Genomic DNA, 25275 nt, shown 5'->3' with positions numbered 1-25275 from the left:
CGCCGGTTAGGAGAGGGTGCACTGCACTGGCAGAGGTGTTGGTCTGTAACTGTGATGGTAAATTGCATTTATCTAGCATTACTGCGCCTGATGTGGCAGCATGTAGCAGGGGTGCCCCAGTCTAGAACAGGATGGTGGCCAGGGCATAATTTGCGCCGGTGGTTTCCGGTGCTCGGCACTTAATTATCAACACCGGCGCTTGTGACAGTCTGCCACAAGGTGGCAGTGTCTAGCTGATTTAAAGATGACCACCACAACAGTCAACTAAGAATTCAATATACATTCAAAATGACTATTACCACCCACCCAAGCCATTTTACAGCTTTGGGTGCCTGGAATAGTCCAATCATCGGTGTCACACTTGTAGTGCACGTGGGCCCCTCAGCCCCCGCTTGACAGGAGGGATGCCTCAGGTCACCAGTGGTGCAGCGCGAGTACACGTGCATGCACGTGGGCCCCTCAGTCCACCGATGGACAGGAGGGGGATGGATGCCACTGCCAGCCCTGTGCTCCCCCACTCCCAGGGGTGCCGGTCGGTGTTTGCCGCCTCAAGCAGGTTGGGCTGCATAAGTGGATTCCCTGTAATCGAATCACGTCACTTTGCCTGTTAAGCGCTTCACCTCTCGGCAGCACAACATCTAGGCTGGCAGCAAAGAGCAGGCCCCCGAGCTCCGCTCTGCCAGACATAAACTGGATCGACTGAGAAAATAGCGCCTCTCAGAAAATCTGTGGGCTTTTGTGAGGTGGGAAATGCGGCCACTAAAGAGGGCAGGCCTCTAGTATCATCGGAGACCCCCCCCCCTTAGGTGCAGGAACTCAGGGAGGAGTGCCCTCAGCCTTGTCCCGAAAATCTAGGGAGCATCACTTCCTGGGTGCTAGGACTGGGGGGAGGAGTATATAGGCCTCCCACACCATCTTGGCGCCCTCTTTCGCATGCCCAACACGCCGTCTCCCACCCTACCGCTTACCCGGCGTGGTTCGTGGCAGGCAGGAAGCAGAGAATTTTGTAATGTTGTCTTTTTTCGTTGCAGGCGGAGTTACAGGGCAATCTGGAAGCAAACGGGTACAGAAGGGTATCTCTGCGCGGCACATAGGGGGCGCCAGAGCCAAATCCTAGGAGTCTCATGGGAGGTTCTTGGAAAACCGTGTCGGCGCCCCGTTAGTCCTTCGGGCGGTTGCGGGCCTGAACAACCGGAGGTTTGCTAGGCTATGCTCCGCCCTGTAGGGGCGTGAGTAATAAGGGACCAATGTGTCACATGAGCCGCGAAGAGGATCAACAGAAGGGTAGCACAGACAGGGCTCACCCCAGTGCTGCCTGGCTCATCAGGCGGTCCAGTTTGTTGACTGCCCTTGTATAGCCCGTAAGATAATCCACCATATTACACAACAGTGTATGTAATAAACCTGCAGCAACTTTACCCAAACAAGAAATGTGTTGTGTGTTTACTTATTAGTATGCATGTTATGTTGGAGGGGTGGGGAAGGCTGCCAATGGAGATACTATGCCTGGAGCAGGGAAAGACTGGCTGTAAAGGGGCCTTCATCAGAGCACTCCGTACAGCTCATGCCAGGGCAGCAGCACAGCTCCTTACACAGGGCCTTAAAAGAGGACATGCCCAACAGCTCGCAATAGCATGTGCTACAGCGCCTTCTGAAGGGGGCTCAGGCGAGGGCACTCCGCGCAGCTCTGAGGGGGCTCAGGAGAGGGCACTCCCTGCAGCTCTGAGGGGGCTCAGGCGAGGGCACTCCCTGCAGCTCTGAGGGGGCTCAGGCGAGGGCACTCCCCGCAACTCTGAGGGGGCTCAGGCGATGGCACTCCCCGCAACTCTGAGGGGGCTCAGGCGAGGGCACTCCCCGCAACTCGGCAAGGGACTCCCTGCAGCTCTGAGAGGGCTGAGGCGGGGACACTCCCCGCAACTCTGAGGGGGCTCAGGTGAGGGCACTACCTGCAGCTCTGAGGGGGCTCAGGCGAGGGCACTCCCTACAGCTCTGAGGGGGCTCAGGCGAGGGCACTCCCTGCAGCTCTGAGGGGGCTCAGGCGAGGGCACTCCCTGCAGCTCTGAGGGGGCTCAGGCAAGGGCACTCCCCGCAGCTCTGAGGGGGCTCAGGTGAGGGCACTCCCCGCAGCTCTGAGGGGGCTCAGGTGAGGGCACTCCCCGCAGCTCTGAGGGGGCTCAGGCCAGGGCACTCCCCGCAGCTCTGAGGGGGCTCAGGCCAGGGCACTCCCTGCAGCTCTGAGGGGGCTCAGGCGAGGGCACTCCCCGCAGCTCTGAGGAGGCTCAGGTGAGGGCACTCCCTGCAGCTCAGCTCTGAGGGGGCTCAGGCCAGGGCAGTCCCTGCAGCTCTGAGGGGGCTCAGGCGAGGGCACTCCCTGCAGCTCTGAGGGGGCTCAGGCGAGGGCACTCCCCGCAGCTCTGAGGAGGCTCAGGTGAGGGCACTCCCTGCAGCTCAGCTCTGAGGGGGCTCAGGCCAGGGCAGTCCCTGCAGCTCTGAGGGGGCTCAGGCGAGGGCACTCCCTGCAGCTCTGAGGGGGCTCAGGCGAGGGCACTCCCTGCAGCTCTGAGGGGGCTCAGGCGAGGGCACTCCCCGCAGCTCTGAGGAGGCTCAGGTGAGGGCACTCCCTGCAGCTCAGCTCTGAGGGGGCTCAGGCCAGGGCAGTCCCTGCAGCTCTGAGGGGGCTCAGGCGAGGGCACTCCCTGCAGCTCTGAGGGGGCTCAGGCGAGGGCACTCCCTGCAGCTCTGAGGGGGCTCAGGCGAGGGCACTCCCCGCAGCTCTGAGGGGGCTCCGGCGAGGGCACTCCGCGCAGCTCCCATCAGGACAGTGCACAAGAATGTCCCCAAAAAGTGCACCGCTCTAGGTGGAATGTGTACACAGTTCTGGGAACACCATGAGGTTTGAATGTAGGTTCTTGAACGTGGATGGAAGCTGATAGTCGTAAAGCCATGTCTTGAAAAGGCGAGAAACCACGTGATGCCCAAAACTCACCCGCTTGTGCACACGGGCGTCTTGCACTGGCCTCTGTTCTCGGGCACACCTGGGTGAGAGCACGTACCCCCTTCCCCCATCGTGTCTTCAGACACTGCCTCTGCGCCTCCTTTTAACAATGGTCATTTGATGCACGCATAACAGATGCAATAACCCTGGCTGCGGAGCCCCCAGAATGGAAAGTACTTTATTAAACAGAACGTTGCATGTATTCAGGGCCTCTGGAATTATGCAATTGTGCGGCCTTGGCAGTTTTCTCCACACGAAAGACTTTAAAGGGGCCATGCCAGCGTCACATTCATTTAAAGGGGCCCGCCCATGCCAGTGTCACATTCATTTAAAGGGGCCAGGCCAGCGTCACATTCATTTAAAGGGGCCATGCCCATACCAGCGTCACATTCATTTAAAGGGGCCCCGCCCAGGCCAGTGTCACATTCATTTAAAGGGGCCATGCCCAGGCCAGTGTCGCATTCATTTAAAGGGGCCCCGCCCAGACCAGCGTCACATTCATTTAAAGGGGCCCGTCCAGGCCAGAGTCACATTCGTTTAAAGGGGCCCGCCCAGGCCAGCGTCACATTCATTTAAAGGGGCCCGTCCAGGCCAGAGTCACATTCATTTAAAGGGGCCCGCCCAGGCCAGCGTCACATTCATTTAAAGGGGCCCCGCCCAGACCAGCGTCACATTCATTTAAAGGGGCCCCGCCCATACCAGCGTCCCATTCATTTAAAGGGGCCCCGCCCAGGCCAGCGTCACATTCATTTAAAGGGGCCCCGCCCAGGCCAGCGTCACATTCATTTAAAGGGGCCCGCCCAGGCCAGCGTCGCATTCATTTAAAGGGGCCCGACCAGGCCAGAGTCACATTCATTTAAAGGGGCCCGACCAGGCCAGAGTCACATTCATTTAAAGGGGCCCGACCAGGCCAGAGTCACATTCATTTAAAGGGGCCCGACCAGGCCAGAGTCACATTCATTTAAAGGGGCTCTGTCCAGACCAGAGTCACATTCATTTAAAGGGGGTCTGTCCAGACCAGAGTCATATTCATTTAAAGGGGCTCTGTCAACACCAGAGTCACATTCATTTAAAGGGGCCCGCCCAGGACAGCGTCACATTCATTTAAAGGGGTCCGCCCAGGTCAACGTCACATTCATTTAAAGGGGCCCCGTCCAGGCCAGAGTCACATTTATTTAAAGGGGCCAGGCCAGCGTCACATTCATTTAAAGGGGCCCGCCCAGGCCAGTGTCACATTCATTTAAAGGGGCCAGGCCAGCGTCACATTCATTTAAAGGGGCCATGCCCATACCAGCGTCACATTCATTTAAAGGCGCCCCGCCCAGGCCAGTGTCACATTCATTTAAAGGGGCCATGCCCAGGCCAGTGTCGCATTCATTTAAAGGGGCCCCGCCCAGACCAGCGTCACATTCATTTAAAGGGGCCCGTCCAGGCCAGAGTCACATTCGTTTAAAGGGGCCCGCCCAGGCCAGCGTCACATTCATTTAAAGGGGCCCGTCCAGGCCAGAGTCACATTCATTTAAAGGGGCCCGCCCAGGCCAGCGTCACATTCATTTAAAGGGGCCCCGCCCAGACCAGCGTCACATTCATTTAAAGGGGCCCCGCCCATACCAGCGTCCCATTCATTTAAAGGGGCCCCGCCCAGGCCAGCGTCACATTCATTTAAAGGGGCCCCGCCCAGGCCAGCGTCACATTCATTTAAAGGGGCCCGCCCAGGCCAGCGTCGCATTCATTTAAAGGGGCCCGACCAGGCCAGAGTCACATTCATTTAAAGGGGCCCGACCAGGCCAGAGTCACATTCATTTAAAGGGGCCCGACCAGGCCAGAGTCACATTCATTTAAAGGGGCCCGACCAGGCCAGAGTCACATTCATTTAAAGGGGCTCTGTCCAGACCAGAGTCACATTCATTTAAAGGGGGTCTGTCCAGACCAGAGTCATATTCATTTAAAGGGGCTCTGTCAACACCAGAGTCACATTCATTTAAAGGGGCCCGCCCAGGACAGCGTCACATTCATTTAAAGGGGTCCGCCCAGGTCAACGTCACATTCATTTAAAGGGGCCCCGTCCAGGCCAGAGTCACATTTATTTAAAGGGGCCAGGCCAGCGTCACATTCATTTAAAGGGGCCCGCCCAGGCCAGAGTCACATTTATTTAAAGGGGCCAGGCCAGTGTCACATTCATTTAAAGGGGCTCTGTCAAGATCAGAGTCACGTTCATTTAAAGGGGCCCGACCAGGCCAGAGTCACATTCATTTAAAGTGGCCCGACCAGGCCAGAGTCACATTCTTTTAAAGGGGCCCGCACAGGCCAGCATCACATTCATTTAAAGGGGCCCGCCCAGGCCAGCGTCACATTCATTTAAAAGGGCCCGCACAGGCCAGCATCACATTCATTTAAAGGGGCCCACCCAGTCCAGCATCACATTCATTTAAAGGGGCCCGCCCAGGCCAGAGTCACATTCATTTAAAGGGGCCCCGTACAGGCCAGAGTCACATTCATTTAAAGGGGCCCGCCAGGCCAGCGTCACATTCATTTAAAGGGGCCCCATCCAGGCCAGTATCACATTCATTTAAAGGGGCCCAGGCCAGCGTCACATTCATTTAAAGTGGACCCATCCAGGCCAGCGTCACATTCATTTAAAGGGGCCCGCCAGGCCAGCGTCACATTCATTTAAAGGGGCCCCATCCAGGCCAGCATCACATTCATTTAAAGGGGCCCAGGCCAGCATCACATTCATTTAAAGGGGCCCCGTCCAGGCCAGCGTCACATTCATTTAAAGGGACCCACCCAGGCCAGTGTAACATTCATTTAAAGGGGCACGTCCAGGCTAGAGTCACATTCATTTAAGGGGCACCGTCCAGGCCAGCGTCACATTCATTTAAAGGGGCCCACCCAGGCCAGTGTAACATTCATTTAAAGGGGCACGTCCAGGCTAAAGTCACATTCATTTAAGGGGCACCGTCCAGGCCAGCGTCACATTCATTTAAAGGGGCCAGGCCAGCGTCACATTCATTTAAAGGGACTCTGTTCAGACCAGAGTTGATTTCATTTAAAAGGGCTCTGTCCAGACTAGAGTTGCATTAATTTAAAGGGCCCCCCCCAGGCCAGCGTCACATTCATTTATAGGGGCCCAGGCCAGCGTCACAATCATTTAAAGGGGCCCGCCCAGGCCAGCGTCACATTAATTTAAAGGGGCTCTGTCCAGACCAGAGTCACATTAATTTAAAGCGGCCCTGTCCAGACCAGAGTCACATTCATTTAAAGGGGCCCGCCCAGGCCAGCATCACATTTATTTAAAGGGACCCGCCCAGCGTCACATTCATTTAAAGGGGCCCGCCCAGGCCAGCATCACATTTATTTAAAGGGACCCGCCCAGCGTCACATTCATTTAAAGGGGCCCGCCCAGGCCAGCGTCACATTCTTTTAAAGGAGCCAGGCCAGCGTCACATTCATTTAAAGGAGCCCGCCCAGCGTCACATTCATTTAAAGGGGCCCGCCCAGGCCAGCGTCACATTCATTTAAAGGGGCCCGCCCAGGCCAGCATCACATTCATTTAAAGGGGCCCACCCAGGCCAGCATCACATTTATTTAAAGGAGCCCGCCCAGCGCCACATTCATTTAAAGGGGCCCGCCCAGGCCAGCGTCACATTCATTTAAAGGGGCCCACCCAGGCCAGCATCACATTTATTTAAAGGGACCCTGTCCAGACCAGAGTCACATTCATTTAAAGCAGCCCGCCCAGCGTCACATTCATTTAAAGGGGCCCGCCAGGCCAGCGTCACATTCATTTAAAGGGGCCCGCCAGGCCAGCGTCACATTCTTTTAAAGGAGCCAGGCCAGCGTCACATTCATTTAAAGGAGCCCGCCCAGCGTCACATTCATTTAAAGGGGCCCGTCCAGCCCAGCGTCACATTCATTTAAAGGGGCCCGCCCAGGCCAGCATCACATTTATTTAAAGGGACCCAGTCCAGACCAGAGTCACATTCATTTAAAGGGGCCCGCCAGGCCAGCGTCACATTCATTTAAAGGGGGCCGCCAGGCCAGTGTCACATTCATTTAAAGGGGCCCGCCCCGGCCAGTCACATTCATTTAAAGGGCACTGCCCATGCCCGCCTTCGTCTCTCACCAGGGAAGTAATGGAGCTCTGGCAGGAGGCTGTACCGACATGCCACTCCACGAATCTGCAGTCTGCACACACACCTCTTGCCTCAGCCTCACCTCCCCTTCCTCCCAGAGGGGGTCAGCAGAACCCGTTAATAAAACACAGCAGGCCCCTCCAGCCTCAGGGCAGACACTGCCCTCCCGTCCATCATCCTCGGCTTCCTGGCAGGTGCCCAGTGACATCTTCTCTGAGAACTGAAAATTACCCACCGAGGGACGAGTGCACGAGGCGAGACGCCCTGGGCCACTGCCCAGGCTAGGAGGCAGGGGCTGGGAACTGCCCCCCTGTCCAGCTCGATGAAGAGGGCAGGGGAGCCTGTGTGGAGTATCTCTGATGAAGAAGGCTCTCAAACGGATGATTGCAGGTCTTACTCTTATCGCCCAATATCCCTCATTAATTCCAATGCTAAGATTTTTGCCAAAATATTGGCTAACCAGTCGGCGACCAATATGTCGACCTTGTATCCGTCACCAAAATGGGTTTATAAATCGGGAGAGATACTACTGCTCATGTTAATACAGCTATAAAAGCGTTTGACATAGCTTACAGGACATCTAGCAATCGGAGGATGGTCCGGTTTGACGCAGAAAAAGCATTCGATTGAGTCGTGTGGGATGCATTATGGAAGACAGACTAATAACGGTCTACCAGGGCGTTTTCAGAAATGGATTTGCACACTATATAATAATCCACGGGCTAAACTTTTATATACTAACTTGCATTCTACTCCTTTTCCGATACGTTGTGGTACTAGGCAGGGGTGCCCACTTTCTCCCTTGCTGTTCGCCTTTTGTATTGAGCCATTTATTAAAGCATTAAATCGGAATACTCATATTATCCCATTTAGTAATCGGATGTGTCATTTTAAGGCTATTGCGTATGCCAATGATATTGCGGTTTTTACATCTGACCCAGTAACAGCATTGAGTGCAATTCAGGAAGAAGCGAAAATCTTTGGTAAGTTTTCAGGGTATAAATTAAATCCTCATAAAACTTGAATTCTACATAACATAGATTTGCCTGCACCTATACCTGGAGGCTGACTGACTGAATTATTTGTAAAGCGCTCTTATGCCGAGGCGTCTTGGCGCTGTAGAACAGAAGGCAGTACAAAGATCAATTAGGGCATCGAAAAGAGCCAGGTTTTTAGCACCTTCCTGAAGCTTGTTCTGTTCTTGTCCGAGCATAGCGCGAGGGGCAGGGTATTCCACAATTTGGAAGCCTGGTAGGAAAAGGATTTTCCACCCCATCGTGCTCTCCTTATTTTTGGAAATCAGATCAGATCTTTACTTGCAGATCTTAATGTGCGAGAAGGCACGTAGCGAGGGAAGAGATTGGTAAGATCCTCTGATCCTTTCCCATAGAGAGATTTGTGGACCAGACAGAGGGCCTCGAATTGGACTCTACGCCTAACTGGGAGCCCGTGAAGTTCTCGCAAGGCTGGGGACGTGGGATGTCTTTTTGGGAGGTTCAATAAGACCCTGGCTGCTGCGTTTTGAATTGACTGGAGTTTGGCAAGCTGTTTTTCACCTGCACCTATATAGAGTGCATTGCAATAATCTATCCGGGACATTATTAGCGCTCCCATCACTGTTTTCCTTAAGTTGAGAGGTATGTATGGGAAGATTTTCCTGAGCACCATAATAGTGTAAAAACAGGCCGATGTTACCTGATGAGCCCCTGCGCTCTTAGTGTGACCCACACATAGCTCTGCCAGAGTAGCTCCATTCTGCCCTGACATCCCGATACTGCCTATCTCACACAGTATGTTCACTTCACGCCTGGCCATCAGCGCCCCCTTCTGTTTCAGTGCCTGTTTCAGTGCCAAGAGTCACGCACAGATCTGCCAAGGCTCCTCGACTGTTCTGTACAGCACCACTGCTGTGCCAGAGTATGGACGTCAGCACAGCTCGACCAGTGTACCCCCGTCCTTGCTGTGCTCCTCCAGGCCCTAACCACTGCTCTGCTGAAGTACCTCAAGAGTCACATGGAACATCCTAGAGAATCCTTCACAGAGAAGTCACCTTATTTTGCATCCCCCACCCGCCTCTTGCAGAAACTCACAAAAAGAACAATTGATGGACAGAATGCAGACAATGTCATACATTCACCCCAGTGCAGAGATCTGGGCCTAAATCCATCGTTTTTTTGCTCACCATTCCATTCCAGTTTGGACCCATCCATATGTAAATCAGTCTGATCCTGTGCCTTATGGGTACAGTCCAGCCCGAACTGCCATGCCAGGTCCTCCCTGGACCCGAAACAAGCATCCTAGGACCGGTTTCAAGCTTTCAGCCCTCATCAGCCACTGGGGTGGCATGGTGAGCAAAAGAACGATGGATTTGACCCAGATCTCTTGACCGGGGTGAATGTATGATTTATTCAGCATTCCTTCCATCATTTGCTTGCGTAGCGTCTTGCAGAAACACTGCACCTTCAGCGCCTGCTGCTGGCTGGGAGTTGGGGTTCATACACAAACACACACACAAACACACACTTCTTTATGCCACGCCTGTTTAGCTCTACAGTGCAAAGGTCACATGACATGTTATTACCATAGAGTAAATTAACTTGTGAACTCCCACCTAACATGCTCAGACTCCTTTGTTGCAGTTATTCTATATGCGAGATCAACTGGGTCCCTCTCACACATGTATTTAATAAACAGCTACCCCTGGCCTGCATTTAACCCCTCACATTCTGATTAAATGCCTCAATGTGGGCACGTGCTTCATCCAAGCAGATCGCTCGGGTTGTTCACCATGCCACCTCAGTTTGGAACTTGCCATATGCAAATCAGTCTTGACCCTGGTCCAATGAGAACAGACCAGCCCAAACTGCCAGGCCAGGTCCTCCCTGAACTAGAACACAAGCCAGCCAGGGACGGTTTCGTCGCCCTAGGTATAGGCTCATCAGTTGGGTACAGCTTGGTTCCAGTGGCACAGTGAACGCGGGACCCATTCTGGGCATATGTGGCGTACTTGGAGCATCAAAAACATGGTGATGGATGGAATACTTGCATTAATCTCAGTCACTTGCAATTGCTCAGGCTGCATCCAAATCCATCCTTTTCCGCCCACCATGCCACCTCAGATTAGACCAAGTCATATGCAAATCAGCCTTGACCCTGCTCCAATGGGAACAATCCAGCCCGAACTGCCATTCTGGTCTTTCTTGCGCCTCAGATTTTCCCGACACCCCAGTTCTTCCTGTACTTGTTCGCCATGGCCGCTGTGCCGCCAGCTCTCCCACGTGCCCCCCACCCAGCACCCCTCTCCCTCTTCACTCTTTCCCCTTCTCTCCAGCTCTTGCCCCAGGGCTTTCCCTGGTCTCCAAATCTTAGTCTCCTTAACAGCTCTTCTGCCTGTACTTACCATACTTTTCTGCTCTTCTCGGGGCACTTTCTCCTAACTCCATAACACCCCCCCCCCCACCCTGGCTCTCCCCTCTCACTCCATAACACCCCCCCAACCTGGCCCTACCCTCTCACTCCATAACACCCCCCCCCCACCCTGGCCCTCCCCTCTCACTCTATAACCCCCCTCCACTCTGCGTCTCCCCTCTCACTCCATAACACCCCCCACCCTGGCCCTCCCCTCTGACTCCATAACACCCCCCCACCCTGGCGCTCCCCTCTCACTCCATAACACCCCCCACCCTGGCCCTCCCCTCCGACTCCATAACACCCCCCCACCCTGGCGCTCCCCTCTCACTCCATAACACCCCCCCCACCCTGGCCCTCCCCTCTCACTCCATAACACCCCCCACCACCCTGGCCCTCCCCTCTCACTCCATAACACCCCCCCACCCTGGCCCTCCCCTCTCACTCCATAACACCCCCCCCACCCTGGCCCTCCCCTCTCACTCCATAACACCCCCCCACCCTGGCCCTCCCCTCTCACTCCATAACACCCCCCCCCACCCTGGCCCTCCCCTCTCACTCCATAACACCCCCCCCCACCCTGGCCCTCCCCTCTCACTCCATAACACCCCCCCACCCTGGCCCTCCCCTCTCACTCCATAACCCCCCCCCACCCTGCCTCTCCCCTCTCACTCCATAACATCCCCCCCACCCTGGCCCTCCCCTCTCACTCCATAACACCCCCCCACCCTGCCTCTCCCCTCTCACTCCATAATACCCCCCCACCCTGGCCCTCCCCTCTCACTCCATAACACCCCCCCCACCCTGGCCCTCCCCTCTCACTCCATAACACCCCCCCCACCCTGGCCCTCCCCTCTCACTCCATAACACCCCCCACCCTGGCCCTCCCCTCTCACTCCATAACACCCCCCCACCCTGGCCCTCCCCTCTCACTCCATAACACCCCCCCACCCTGGCCCTCCCCTCTCACTCCATAACACCCCCCCACCCTGGCCCTCCCCTCCCACTCCATAACACCCCCCCACCCTGGCCCTCCCCTCTCACTCCATAACCCCCCCCCCACCCTGGCCCTCCCCTCTCACTCCATAACACCCACCCTGGCCCTCCCCTCTCACTCCATAACCCCCCCCCCACCCTGGCCCTCCCCTCCCCTCCCACTCCATAACCCCCCCCCCCACCCTGGCCCTCCCCTCCCACTCCATAACCCCCCCCCCACCCTGGCCCTCCCCTCTCACTCCATAACACCCCCCCCACCCTGGCCCTCCCCTCTCACTCCATAACCCCCCCCCACCCTGGCCCTCCCCTCCCACTCCATAACCCCCCCCACCCTGGCCCTCCCCTCTCACTCCATAACACCCCCCCCTGGCCCTCCCCTCTCACTCCATAACACCCCCCCACCCTGGCCCTCCCCTCTCACTCCATAACCCCCCCCCCCCACCCTGGCCCTCCCCTCTCACTCCATAACACCCCCCCACCCTGGCCCTCCCCTCTCACTCCATAACACCCCACCACCCTGCCTCTCCCCTCTCACTCCATAACACCCCCCACCCTGGCCCTCCCCTCTCACTCCATAACACCCCCCCCCCACCCTGGCCCTCCCCTCTCACTCCATAACACCCCCCCCACCCTGGCCCTCCCCTCTCACTCCATAACACCCCCCCCCACCCTGGCCCTCCCCTCTCACTCCATAACACCCCCCCCCACCCTGGCCCTCCCCTCTCACTCCATAACACCCCCCCCCCCCCACCCTGGTGCTCCCCTCTCACTCCATAACACCTCTTCACCCTATAGCTTCCCTTTAACTAATTAACACCCCTTCACCCTATATCTTCCTTCTAACTCATTAACACCCCCTCCACCCTATATCCTCTCTCTAACTCAATAACACCCCCTTCACCCTATATCCTCTCTCTAACTCAATAACACCCCCTTCACCCTATATCCTCTCTCTAACTCAATAACACCCCCTCCACCCTATATCCTCTCTCTAACTCCATAAAACCACTGTCACCCTATATCTTCCCTCTAACACATTAACACCCCCTCCACCCTATATCCTCTCTCTAACTCAATAACACCCCCTTCACCCTATATCATCTCTCTAACTCCATAACACCACCTTCACCCTATATCTTCCCTCTAACTCATTACGCCCCCTCCACCCTATATCTTCCCTCTAACTCCGTAACACCTTCACCCTATATCTTCCCTCTAACTCATTAACACCCCCTCCACCCTATATCCTCTCTCTAACTCCATAAAACCACCGTCACCCTATATCATCTCTCTAACTCCATAACACCACCTTCACCCTATATCTTCCCTCTAACTCATTACGCCCCCTCCACCCTATATCTTCCCTCTAACTCCGTAACACCTTCACCCTATATCTTCCCTCTAACTCAATAACACCACCTTAACCCTATATCTTCCCTCTAACTCATTAACACCCCCTCCACCCTATATCCTCTCTCTAACTCCATAAAACCACTGTCACCCTATATCATCTCTCTAACTCAATAACACCCCCTTCACCCTATATCCTCTCTCTAACTCAATAACACCCCCTTCACCCTATATCCTCTATCTAACTCAATAACACCCCCTCCACCCTATATCCTCTCTCTAACTCAATAACACCCCCTTCACCCTATATCCTCTCTCTAACTCAATAACACCACCTTCACCCTATATCCTCTCTCTAACTCAATAACACCACCTTCACCCTATATCTTCCCTCTAACTCATTAACACCCCCTCCACCCTATATCCTCTCTCTAACTCCATAAAACCACCGTCACCCTATATCATCTCTCTAACTCAATAACACCCCCTTCACCCTATATCCTCTATCTAACTCAATAACACCCCCTCCACCCTATATCCTCTATCTAACTCATTAACACCCCCTCCACCCTATATCCTCTCTCTAACTCCATAAAACCACCGTCACCCTATATCCTCTCTCTAACTCAATAACACCCCCTTCACCCTATATCCTCTATCTAACTCAATAACACCCCCTCCACCCTATATCCTCTATCTAACTCATTAACACCCCCTCCACCCTATATCCTCTCTCTAACTCCATAAAACCACCGTCACCCTATATCCTCTCTCTAACTCAATAACACCCCCTTCACCCTATATCCTCTCTCTAACTCAATAACACCACCTTCACCCTATATCTTCCCTCTAACTCATTAACACCCCCTCCACCCTATATCCTCTCTCTAACTCCATAAAACCACCGTCACCCTATATCATCTCTCTAACTCAATAACACCCCCTTCACCCTATATCCTCTATCTAACTCAATAACACCCCCTTCACCCTATATCCTCTATCTAACTCATTAACACCCCCTCCACCCTATATCCTCTCTCTAACTCCATAAAACCACCGTCACCCTATATCCTCTCTCTAACTCCATAAAACCACCGTCACCCTATATCCTCTCTCTAACTCAATAACACCCCCTTCACCCTATATCCTCTATCTAACTCAATAACACCCCCTCCACCCTATATCCTCTCTCTAACTCCATAAAACCACCGTCACCCTATATCATCTCTCTAACTCAATAACACCCCCTTCACCCTATATCCTCTCTCTAACTCCATAAAACCACCGTCACCCTATATCATCTCTCTAACTCAATAACACCCCCTTCACCCTATATCCTCTCTCTAACTCAATAACACCCCCTCCACCCTATATCCTCTCTCTAACTCAATAACACCCCCTTCACCCTATATCCTCTATCTAACTCAATAACACCCCCTCCACCCTATATCCTCTCTCTAACTCAATAACACCCCCTCCACCCTATATCCTCTCTCTAACTCAATAACACCACCTTCACCCTATATCCTCTCTCTAACTCAATAACACCCCCTTCACCCTATATCCTCTCTCTAACTCAATAACACCCCCTTCACCCTATATCCTCTCTCTAACTCAATAACACCACCTTCACCCTATATCCTCTCTCTAACTCAATAACACCCCCTTCACCCTATATCCTCTCTCTAACTCAATAACACCACCTTCACCCTATATCTTCCCTCTAACTCATTAACACCCCCTCCACCCTAAATCCTCTCTCTAACCCCATAAAACCACCGTCACCCTATATCCTCTATCTAACTCAATAACACCCCCTTCACCCTATATCCTCTATCTAACTCAATAACACCCCCTCCACCCTATATCCTCTAACTCATTAACACCCCCTCCACCCTATATCCTCTCTCTAACTCCATAAAACCACCGTCACCCTATATCCTCTCTCTAACTCAATAACACCCCCTTCACCCTATATCCTCTATCTAACTCAATAACACCCCCTCCACCCTATATCCTCTATCTAACTCATTAACACCCCCTCCACCCTATATCCTCTCTCTAACTCCATAAAACCACCGTCACCCTATATCCTCTCTCTAACTCAATAACACCCCCTTCACCCTATATCCTCTCTCTAACTCAATAACACCCCCTTCACCCTATATCCTCTCTCTAACTCAATAACACCACCTTCACCCTATATCTTCCCTCTAACTCATTAACACCCCCTCCACCCTATATCCTCTCTCTAACTCCATAAAACCACCGTCACCCTATATCATCTCTCTAACTCAATAACACCCCCTTCACCCTATATCCTCTATCTAACTCAATAACACCCCCTCCACCCTATATCCTCTATCTAACTCAATAACACCACCTTCACCCTATATCTTCCCTCTAACTCAATAACACCCCCTTCACCCTATATCCTCTCTCTAACTCAATAACACCACCTCACCCTATATCCTCTCTCTAACTCAATAACACCCCCTCCACCCTATATCCTCTATCTAACTCATTAACACCCCCTCCACCCTATATCCTCTCTCTAACTCCATAAAACCACCGTCACCCTATATCATCTCTCTAACTCAATAACACCCCCTTCACCCTATATCTTCCCTCTACTCAATAACACCCCCTTCACCCTATATCCTCTATCTAACTCAATAACACCCCCTCCACCCTATATCCTCTATCTAACTCAATAACACCACCTTCACCCTATATCTTCCCTCTAACTCAATAACACCCCCTTCACCCTATATCCTCTCTCTAACTCAATAACACCACCTTCACCCTATATCCTCTCTCTAACTCAATAACACCCCCTCCACCCTATATCCTCTCTCTAACTCCATAAAACCACTGTCACCCTATATCTTCCCTCTAACACATTAACACCCCTCCACCCTATATCCTCTCTCTAACTCATAACACCCCCTTCACCCTATATCCTCTCTCTAACTCAATAACACCCCCTTCACCCTATATCCTCTCTCTAACTCAATAACACCACCTTCACCCTATATCCTCTCTCTAACTCAATAACACCCCCTTCACCCTATATCCTCTCTCTAACTCAATAACACCCCCTCCACCCTATATCTTCCCTCTAACTCATTAACACCCCCTCCACCCTATATCCTCTCTCTAACTCAATAACACCACCTTCACCCTATATCTTCCCTCTAACTCATTAACACCCCCTCCACCCTATATCCTCTAACTCAATAACACCCCCTCCACCCTATATCTTCGCTTTAACTCAATAACACCCCCTCCAACCTGGCTCCTCCTTTTCCCCTCATCCCCTACGCCCCCGTGCCAAAGCCTTCTCTCTACCCTCCGAATCCCCCATACCTCCCAGCTCCCCCGTACCTCCCAGCTCCCCCGTACCTCCCAGCTGCCCCCCTCCTCCCAGAGCTGCTTCCTGCCCCCGTTCTCCCCCAGTCCCATCTCTTCGCCTCAATCCTTGCCTCTTCTCCCCTGCCTCATATATATCCCCTTGCCCCCTCAGCTCTGCCCCCACCCCAAGCACTTCCCTTCCTCACAGTCCTCCATTGCCGCCGCCCCCAGGTGTTGCTTCTCTCTCCCCCCTCCCCCCCCCCCCCCCCCCCCCAATGGCCGCCACCCCACTCTCCTCTCTGCGCCCCAACTCTCCCACCTGCTGCGCATCTCTCTCCGGTCTCCCTCCAAGGCCGCCCCCCCCCCCCGTTCCTTCCTCATACCCCCCCATCCCACCCCCCCTCTTACCGCCTGCAGGTGTCGCTCCTTCTTGGCCTTGCGCACGTTGTCGATAAAGCGTCGGCCCATCTTCTTGGCGTACCACACGGACACGAACATCGCCGAGGGGCCCCGGCGGAGGTGGGCGGGGGCTCACCGAGGGCTGCTCTCAAGGCCCCAGCTTGGACCGGCGCATCGCCCCCCCCAGGTCGTCCTGCAACACCCCCGGGGCTTCGCGGCACTCTCCGGCGCCGCACGGGCTGCGCGCCCTGGGGCGAGTGTCAGTGCGCCTTCAGGGTGGGCTCCGCCGCCCCCACACGCTGGTGCTCACCCCTCCGATACAGCACCTGTGGGGTCCTACGATCCACAGCCCAGCCCTCCTGCGCACTCACGCGCGTCCTCCGCTCCGGCTCAGTCCTGCTGGCTCCGCTGCTGCGCACCTCTCCAGGCGCTGCGCGCTCTTACTTGCGCGCCTTCCGTCCGCTACGGTACAGTCTTGCTGGGACCTTCCCTATTCCCCTGCACTATGCTTTGGCGCACCTCTCCAGGCGCTGCGCACCTCTCCAAGAGGGGGCAGTCCTGCTGGGTCCTCTGCTGCGCACCTCTCCAGGCGCTGTGCTCTCTCTTGCGCGCCCGCTGGTATGGCGCTGTCCGGATGGGTTCAGGCGCTCAGCACCTCTCCAGGCTCTGCGCGCCCTCCGGTAGAGGGCAGTTCTCCTGGGTACTCTGCTGCACACCTCTCCAGGTGCTGCGCACTCTTCCGCGCCCTCCGGTAGGGCACAGCTCTGCTAGGTCCTCTGTTGCACGGACCTGTCCTCTTTCCCTGCGCCCCTCTCCCGGCGCTGCGCACTCTTGCGCGCCCTCCAGTGTGGCACGGTCCTGCTGGGTACTCTGCTGCGCACCTCTCCAGGCGCTGCGCTGTTCCTTGCGCGCCCTCCGGTCTCTCCTGAATGGATCTCCCCTGCTCTGCGCACCTCTCCCGGCGCTGCGCGTCCTCCTCTGGACAGTCCGGCGCTCTGCGCGCCTCCTCCGCGTCTCTCGCTCTACACTCCGAGGCTGGAGGGGGCTACGGCAGGGTTTGCTGCATTCAGACACCCACGAGGGGAGGGCGGGGGGCAGCGTCCGCGCCCACAGACAAGACGGGGTACGGGGAGATCGGAACTGCCCAGGCGATGCAATGCGTAGAGCGCCTTCAGCACCAGGGCCGACTCTAGGCGCGTTTATAACAGGTGTTTGTCCTATTCCAGCTGACGGCCACGGTTTTATCGACCCCCGAAAGATGAGCGGACCCTGTCTGGATAAGGACCCGTGTGCGTGGAGCGGGCGCACGACCTCCGGGCTATTAATGGGGGCAAAACCTGCGACCCCCGGGTTACCACAGAACTCTGCAGCGAGTGCCGGACGCACTGAGCTGTCCGGCCGGAGCCTGTGACCTGCAGCTGTGTGCCCGGATACCTCTGCAGCTGGAGGGGCGACCCCCAAGGCAGGGGCTCAGGGGTATCGGCCGTGGGCGGCTGCCCCTCACCTCTTGGGGGTGGGAGAAGCGGGGTCGCCGTCACAGGGAGGGCGCAGTGCCTGTACCCGCCATGGTGCCTTCAGAGGGGGATAGGGTAAGGGATGGGAGAACCAGCCACAGGCGGGGTGCAGGGCTGAGAGGAGTCTGCTGCTGCCCCGTGGTCCCCGGGCTGCGAGAGTGGAGCTGTGCCTGGGTCTGCGCCCCTCCCCCCGTCTTACACACAAACAGCACCCACCCCACGGCCCTCCGTGTGCACACGTCACACTCCCACAGCGCCCCCTGCCGGACACACAGCGCGGCCGACAGGTGCCGTAGCCTCCTTCCCGGAAAAGCACCCACCCGGGTTTAGATTAGAATCAAAGACGCTTTCAATTAGAGCGCTGCGCAAGCCATTCATCCAAACACTCACTCACTCCCACTGACAGCCATCCATGCACCCCCAGCGGCGGGAGGGGGGTGCGCCAAGCACGCCGCGGGGGCACGGAGAGTGTCCTAGAGGCGGGGGTTATAACGAGTGTATGTGTGTAGGGGGTGGGGTCTTTGCAGGAGATCGGGGTGTCCGCAGCTCTGGTTTCCAGTGAAATACGAAGGACTACGAGTTCCAGAATGCAAAGGGAAAAGAGCACTGAGCGGGGAGGCTCACGCCCGACGTGGAAAAACACAGGAGCTCCCCTCCCTTCCCACTCCTCCTCCTTGCCCCCTCGCCCCCTGCTCCCCATTACTTCCAAACAGTGCTGTGCCCCCGCACAGCTGCCCACGCGGGGGCGTGTTCACGGCTCCCTCTCGGGTCCGCCTCTCACACATGGCCACTCCCACAGGTCGGAGGAGGGAGGGAGGACCCGGACTGGAGCCCTGTGCCCAGCCATCCCCACACATGACGAGTCACGTCGCCTGGCTGCGTTATTACCCCAGTGCTTTAAATGGGCCGGTGCTGTCCGGTACGGATTACCGGCACTTAATCATGTTGAGAAGGAGAGTACCGGCACTTTTGAAGAGAAATGCTATACTTTTAATTGGATAGTACCTGCACTTCTCAGAAACACGCAGGTACTCTGGTACAGAGTACTACCTACACGTTTATTTTTCCCTTTCATGCATGGTATTACCCTATGCTATATTGTTCTGTGTTCTGGCAGTGTACGTCATGCCTCGAAGAGCTATTCTACGCCATGTCTCTTGGAATGTCATCTTATGACGCGCTACGCCGTGACGTGCTATTCAAGATCCTGGGAGAGGAAGTGTTATCACACCGTGTGCTATGACGCCACCTTATGACGTGCCATACTATATCATGCTACATGTCGTGTGATGCGCTATATTACGTTTGCTATGCCGTCATTTTGTGATAACTTGTGATATGACGTGTTATGTAATTTACACAATTACACCGTGTTGTGTTTCTATATGCTGAGCTGTGACGTCACGGCGTGCGACTCTGTGCTATGCCGCCTGTGCCTGTCTTGTGTGTGCCATGTTATTAGTCATGCTGTGCTACGCCGTGCTCATCCGGGTCCCTCTCCTGTGACCTGTATACACCATGCCAGGCTACCTTATGCTCAGGGCCACCGGAATTATGCGGCAGGAGAAGGCTAAACTATGCACCAGGGATGAGTATCGAAAATATACTTTTATTTGATTTCTTTAAAACCATAAAAATGTGGAGCGAACCAACTTGGTACATGCGGTATCAAACAATTGTTCTAGATTAAAAAAGCAATTAACATATCAGTTAGGACTATTTCTGTGTGAAGTCCCGCCCTGTTAAAGACCCAAACTTAATTAAAACTGTACCCAAACATACATGTTTCTCCGGGGTATAATAAAGTGCAAGTGTTGAGGGCGAATGGACTGCGGCGTTTAAAATAGATTTTGTTATGAACTGTTCTTGTTTATTTCTTTTGTCTCAAAAATTTCAATAAAATCATTTTGAACAAAAAAAAAAATAGATAAACAAGGCAATTGTGTATAGTTCAGTTCATCAGTCGTCTTGTCTAATTCTTTTGCCGCTAGGTTCCAGAATTGTATTGCCTTGCAAGACAGTTGGACGGACGAGCCTCTGAGACATGTTCTAACGGCCGCTCTGCGGGTCATTATTGGTTCTCGCCTCAGTAGATCCCGAAGGAGAGTTTTACAAGTGTTTAACCCCTCCCATGCTGATGACGGCCGGGGGCCGTCATGGCACACAGTGCTCGTGTGCTGATGACGGCTCCCGGCCGTCATGACTGCACCGGCGATCAGAATGTGCCGCACAGGCGCAGAATCGCGGCCGCGCCCAAGGGGTTAAAATCGCTGGAAAGATGCATAATAAGTGGAGTAATTACTCCTCTCCATGACCACAAAGACCGCATTCCTTTGTCAACCATGTCCGATCCATTTTTGGGTGAGGTCTTTCGAGGGGAAGGATCCCAGTCTCAATAAGGTCAAGTTCTGTTTATATTGTTCTGACGAATGCCGCTGAGGTTTCAACATTTGATAAGATGACATCACCACCCATGCGTGTGTTTTGTGGGCCAAGGCAGCTTTGTCTGTAAATAGCGATTGTTGCTTGATGACTTTGTTTACTATACGCTTAAACTCGGAGTAGGTCGTTATCGTGAGCCAAGCTGCATCTAGCTTTAGGGCGGAAAGGGATTCTTTAAGAACTGTTAACCACATCGCTGCTCATGACGAGCTCAGCTCGTCATGAGGCACGATGTTCGAGTGCTCATGACGAGCTGAGCTCGTCATAACGGCTCCAACGCTCGCACACAGGGCTAATTCCCCCGCTGTACTGAGCGTTCCACACAAACGGGAGTGGCCGTGACGAGCTCAGCTCGTCATGAGCACACGAGCACCATGGCTCATGACGAGCTGAGCTCGTCACGAGCACCGGGCCGCTGTGCGCGCCCCCCAGCACAGCGGGGGAATTACCCCCGCCGTGACGGGGTTAACCCTGACTTACTAAGCCTGGCTTGTTTTTCAACTTCCTGCCAACAGTGGTGGGCGAGGGTATTTTCCTCTGTTGCCCTCAATCTCCAGTACTATTTGACCAGAGCTCCTTGTCTTGCTGGTATCTGTTTTTTAATCCGTATTCTAGTCTTATCTGTGCTTGTGAAATATGACGTGGAATTGAGAACAAGTTCTTGAAGAGAATGGATTGTGCTGTATTTAAAAACTACGGAGTATTCTGGGTTTATCATTTCTGATCCGTACGAAATAGGTGGCAGAAATGTAGCTGCTATGACCTTTAGTAGATGGTTTGTTGAGCAACTACCGAGTTTTTTCTGCAAGATTTTAAATGCAAATAGTAGTTGTTTGGCTTTTGCATTCCCTTGGTACGGATGTAGCTTATAGTTGAGCTCACGATCTAGATGTACCCCCCAGTATTTTTATGTGTTCACTTGGGACAAAGAGTTATTGTTTAACCTCCAGATTAATTTGGGGCCTTTCTTGTGGGCGCTGAAAAAGCATACGACCTTCGATTTTTGCAGGTTGATTACCAATTGAGCTGAGGTGGTATATTCTGCTAATTGGGTAATCAACCACTGCAGGCCTCGAGGCATTTGAGAAAGTAAGACAATGACATCCGCATATTGGAGACTTACTGTTGGGACATTGCCTAATTTTGGAGGTCGTCTCGTAATGTGCGAAGGCTATTCTCGAAGTCGGCTGTTAACTAAGCAAGGAGATAGCATGCACCCCTGTTGTAAGCCGTTGATGGTTGACATTTTATTAGACTTTGCCCATCCCCTTTTTTTATTTGGACCCATGTTTGTCAATAGAGATTGATGATTGCCTCGATTAATTTGGTAGGAGAGCCCCAAAGATAAATTTTTCGCCCATAGCTTGGATCTGGGCACTTTGTCGAAGGCTGCTTTAAGGTCTACAAAGTACGCATAGAGAATGTTTGAATTGGCGATGGCTTGATTGGCCCAGAGAGTGACTGCGGATAAGTTCGTTAGAGTACCCATCCCTGCCCGAAAGCCTGTTTGGGTATTCGTAATGAGATTTTTGCTGCTGACCCAATCCTCAAGGTCTGCCAACAAGTTTGATGCATAGATTTTTGCCTCAACGTCAATGAGAGCTATCAATCTATAATTGGATGGATCAGAACGTGCCCCAGATTTATATAAGGTTGTAAAATACTTGCTCGCCAGGAATCGGGGATGGTGCTAGACTCTAAGATGTATGTGAACAGGGGCGTTAGGTGGCTGGACCAACAGGATGGATCTTTTCTGAATAATGCATTTGACAAGCCATTTGGGCCGGGGCCCTATCCGATCTCGGGTGTTTTATTGTGTTCAGTACCTGCTTTTGTGTCATCTGTGGGTAGTGTTCCGATAATACAGCCTTATTGCTTCCCAAGTTTCTGGGATTTGTCCTCTATTTGATTTTTCAGATGGAAGGATGGATGTTTAGATGGTGATATGCGAGTTTCGGTATCTGATTTCTGAATGGTTCTTGGTTTTTGAACCTTGGGACTAGTCATCTGACTGAAGTCCGTCCCCATCGCTTTTGAAGGTTTGGAAGTATTTGATTCGCCGATAAGTGAGATCGTATTATATGTGGCTTTCCGTTATATCCAAATTGAAGTCTCGGTTTTTGCCATTCAGTAAGAAGTTGATGTTTGCCCAGAAGAGTTTGGAATTACTGTGCTTGCTAGCATGGAGACGTTTCATCCAAAACTGTTCGTTGTGTGCTTGCTTTACCGCCTTGATTTCTTTTTTAATTCTCTTTTCCTTTTTGCTATTAAAATAAGGATATGTTGTGTCAGTTCTGGGCCTTGAGTTTGCAGCGATCTTAGGTATTTATTTAGGAGGTTTTTTTGTCCTTTGATTGTCTGTATACCTGTAGGAAAGTGGCTACCTGACTATGGTTACCCCAGATTTTTTGCCTTGTGTTTAGCTGGTTTTCGACTTAGTTGGCCTGGTTCCCTGCTAATCAGGGCCCCAGGCTATCTGCTCTCTCTGTAAAATGGATTCCATGTACCCTAGGTGCATAACTAGATTGGCTTGGGTCACCTTATCAGCCCCTGAACAGAGCACTATAGGTGCCCAGGGCATAGGTGCATCCAAGACCTACCAGGGGCTGCAGCATATCTTTTGCCACCCCTGGCTGGCTATCTAAAATTGACACAACTGGCTGATCACTCAACTAGGGCAAGGTGGTGTAATCACCCCTTGCTTAGATATAGTATGCCTATATCTAAACCTATCTGGACACATATATACCTATCAGTCACTCCTATGGCAGGCCTTAACAATCCTGGAGGCAGAGTGCTTGGTTTTATGTGAGCTGGTGCTCTAGCATGAGCTGAGCCTGTCTGCAGCTGTCGGGACCAATTCCCTAAGCTGTTCCGGGATAATGCCAAACCATATACTATTAAGTGCATTATAATCCTCGCGGTTATATGTTAACTTTGGTTTGGCTTTATCAAAACATGTCGTGTAAGGTGTCATACGATTTGGAATACTAACCCCTCGCCAGTCCTGGCGATGGGGTAGCATTCCACCCCTCTAGAGGGAGACGACATGTTACTTTGCTAAAACGCGGTTGATTTTAAAAGAGCCTCAGATCCACACAATGGATGCTTCTGCCACAGACACGAGTCTGACCTCCTGCAGCTGACCGAAACTCAGCCAAGGAGGCCTGGACAAAGGGTTTCCTGTCACAGGGAGGTGTCGCACCACCCCAGACAGGAGATAGTGGATTGTAGCAGGGAGGTTTGAAAGAAACCAGACACTGCCTGGGGAGCACAAGGCTTCCCCTTGCATAATCCGGCCAAACCGGTTCTGGGTAAGACCAGCCCCAGTCCCAGCGTGGCCTGGATCAAAGGAAAGGGGTGTATCCACCCCCTTCCTGGGTCCCACCCATAGGCGGGGACCTAGCAGGTAATCCAGCCCTCTAGATTGGTATAAGAATGGGAGCAGTGCCAACACACTCAGATTATCCTGATGAAACATAAGAAACAAAACTCTGGACCCTTCGACATCCTACTCGACGTAGAAGACGGAAGAATCTACCTTGTGGTCAAGGAGTGACCACCCTGTGCAAACAGGCACCATCCAGCACCTCAACGTCTGCTTCGTTGCAGTTCCTGCCGGAACTCGAGCGACAGAAATTGACAAGATGAAGCTTGCCTGCCTTCTTACAGCCCGATCCACAGTCCCTGCAGAGCTGAGACCCGTGGAGGCGACCAGAAGCGTGGGGCACGCCATCTTGAAAAGACCACGAGACGCTGACCGTGCAGCCCACGAGTGACCATCGAAGCTGTACACCGGGGTTTGAGAAACCCCAACCATGAGCCACTCTTGCACCAAAGCGCACCCCTCTACACTCGACGAGTGCTGCGTGGGGCCCTTCTGCTTTCTTTGGCTCGACGCGTTGGCCCGGTCACTTGCCAGCTGGCTTGTGGCCCCTGTGCCGGCGAAAACCTAAATACGACTTGTGATTCTGGTTGCTCCAGACTTGCACCAGCTCCTCTGAAAAGGAGCACCTGCTCTGACCCTCCTGGTCCGAGTGAGAAGCAATCTTCCAATCCCGCTGGATTGCTATTGCCAAGTGTTGTTTGCTCCGATCTTGAAGCCGACAGCGCCGATGGTGAGAACCTGCGTGGGACAGCTCGTGACCCGCTCCTGGATGTCGCAGATGCCCCAGAGCCCACGTGGCAGCGGAGAGAAGCTCCTCGACGACCACCTGATTGCGCCCGACATTGCCTGGTTCCATCCTGGTTCCAACCTGGTCACTGCTGAGTGACCCAGACTCTGTCCCCTCTGCTTTCAGGTACTCTACGACTCTGATCCACCCTTGGATCACACCGGACACTTCTCCTTCACATCGCCTGCAGCATCTTCAGCTTCAAGCACCAAGAACCTGCGTGACGAAACCTGACGCCACTTCGACCCTATGCACCTGCTTCCTGTGGGTGAGGTAACATTGCAACGCCGGTGTTCCCACACTGGTACACACCTCTAGGGTCTGTGTCTAAAGTTTTGTCCCTCTAGGTCATGGGTACTCACAAACTTTCTCTCGGGGGCCGAATTTACAGTGTGGTTTGTGGCCGAGGGCCGCATCGGTGGGGGCGGGGTCATTTGGGGGTAGGGTCATTTGGGGGCGGAGCTAAAGGGGGTGAAAAAAGACCACTGCCGTTTCAAAACATTACT

General features: G+C 53.6%; 1 protein-coding gene across 4 annotated transcripts in view; it reads right to left on the bottom strand.

Annotated features, from left to right (window-relative positions):
* DLG4 (discs large MAGUK scaffold protein 4) overlaps positions 1-25275 on the bottom strand; it is a 704738-nt gene that overhangs the window by 139238 nt on the left and 540225 nt on the right. The window contains exon 1 of one of the 4 annotated variants that reach the window (XM_086946108.1): positions 16648-17635. The exons of the other annotated variants lie outside the window; for them this stretch is intronic. Within the exon in view, the coding sequence (XP_086802234.1) occupies positions 16648-16737 (90 nt within the window). The 5' untranslated portion in view covers positions 16738-17635. Of the gene's footprint in view, positions 1-16647; positions 17636-25275 lie in introns of those variants that run through there. 4 annotated transcript variants of the gene reach the window in all.

This window comes from Lissotriton vulgaris, chromosome 12 (genome assembly GCF_964263255.1).
Source record: "Lissotriton vulgaris chromosome 12, aLisVul1.2, whole genome shotgun sequence".
Classification (NCBI taxonomy): Eukaryota; Metazoa; Chordata; class Amphibia; order Caudata; family Salamandridae; genus Lissotriton; species Lissotriton vulgaris.
The sequence above is the reverse complement of the archived record's forward strand: the minus strand, read 5'-3'. Positions and strand labels throughout refer to the sequence as shown.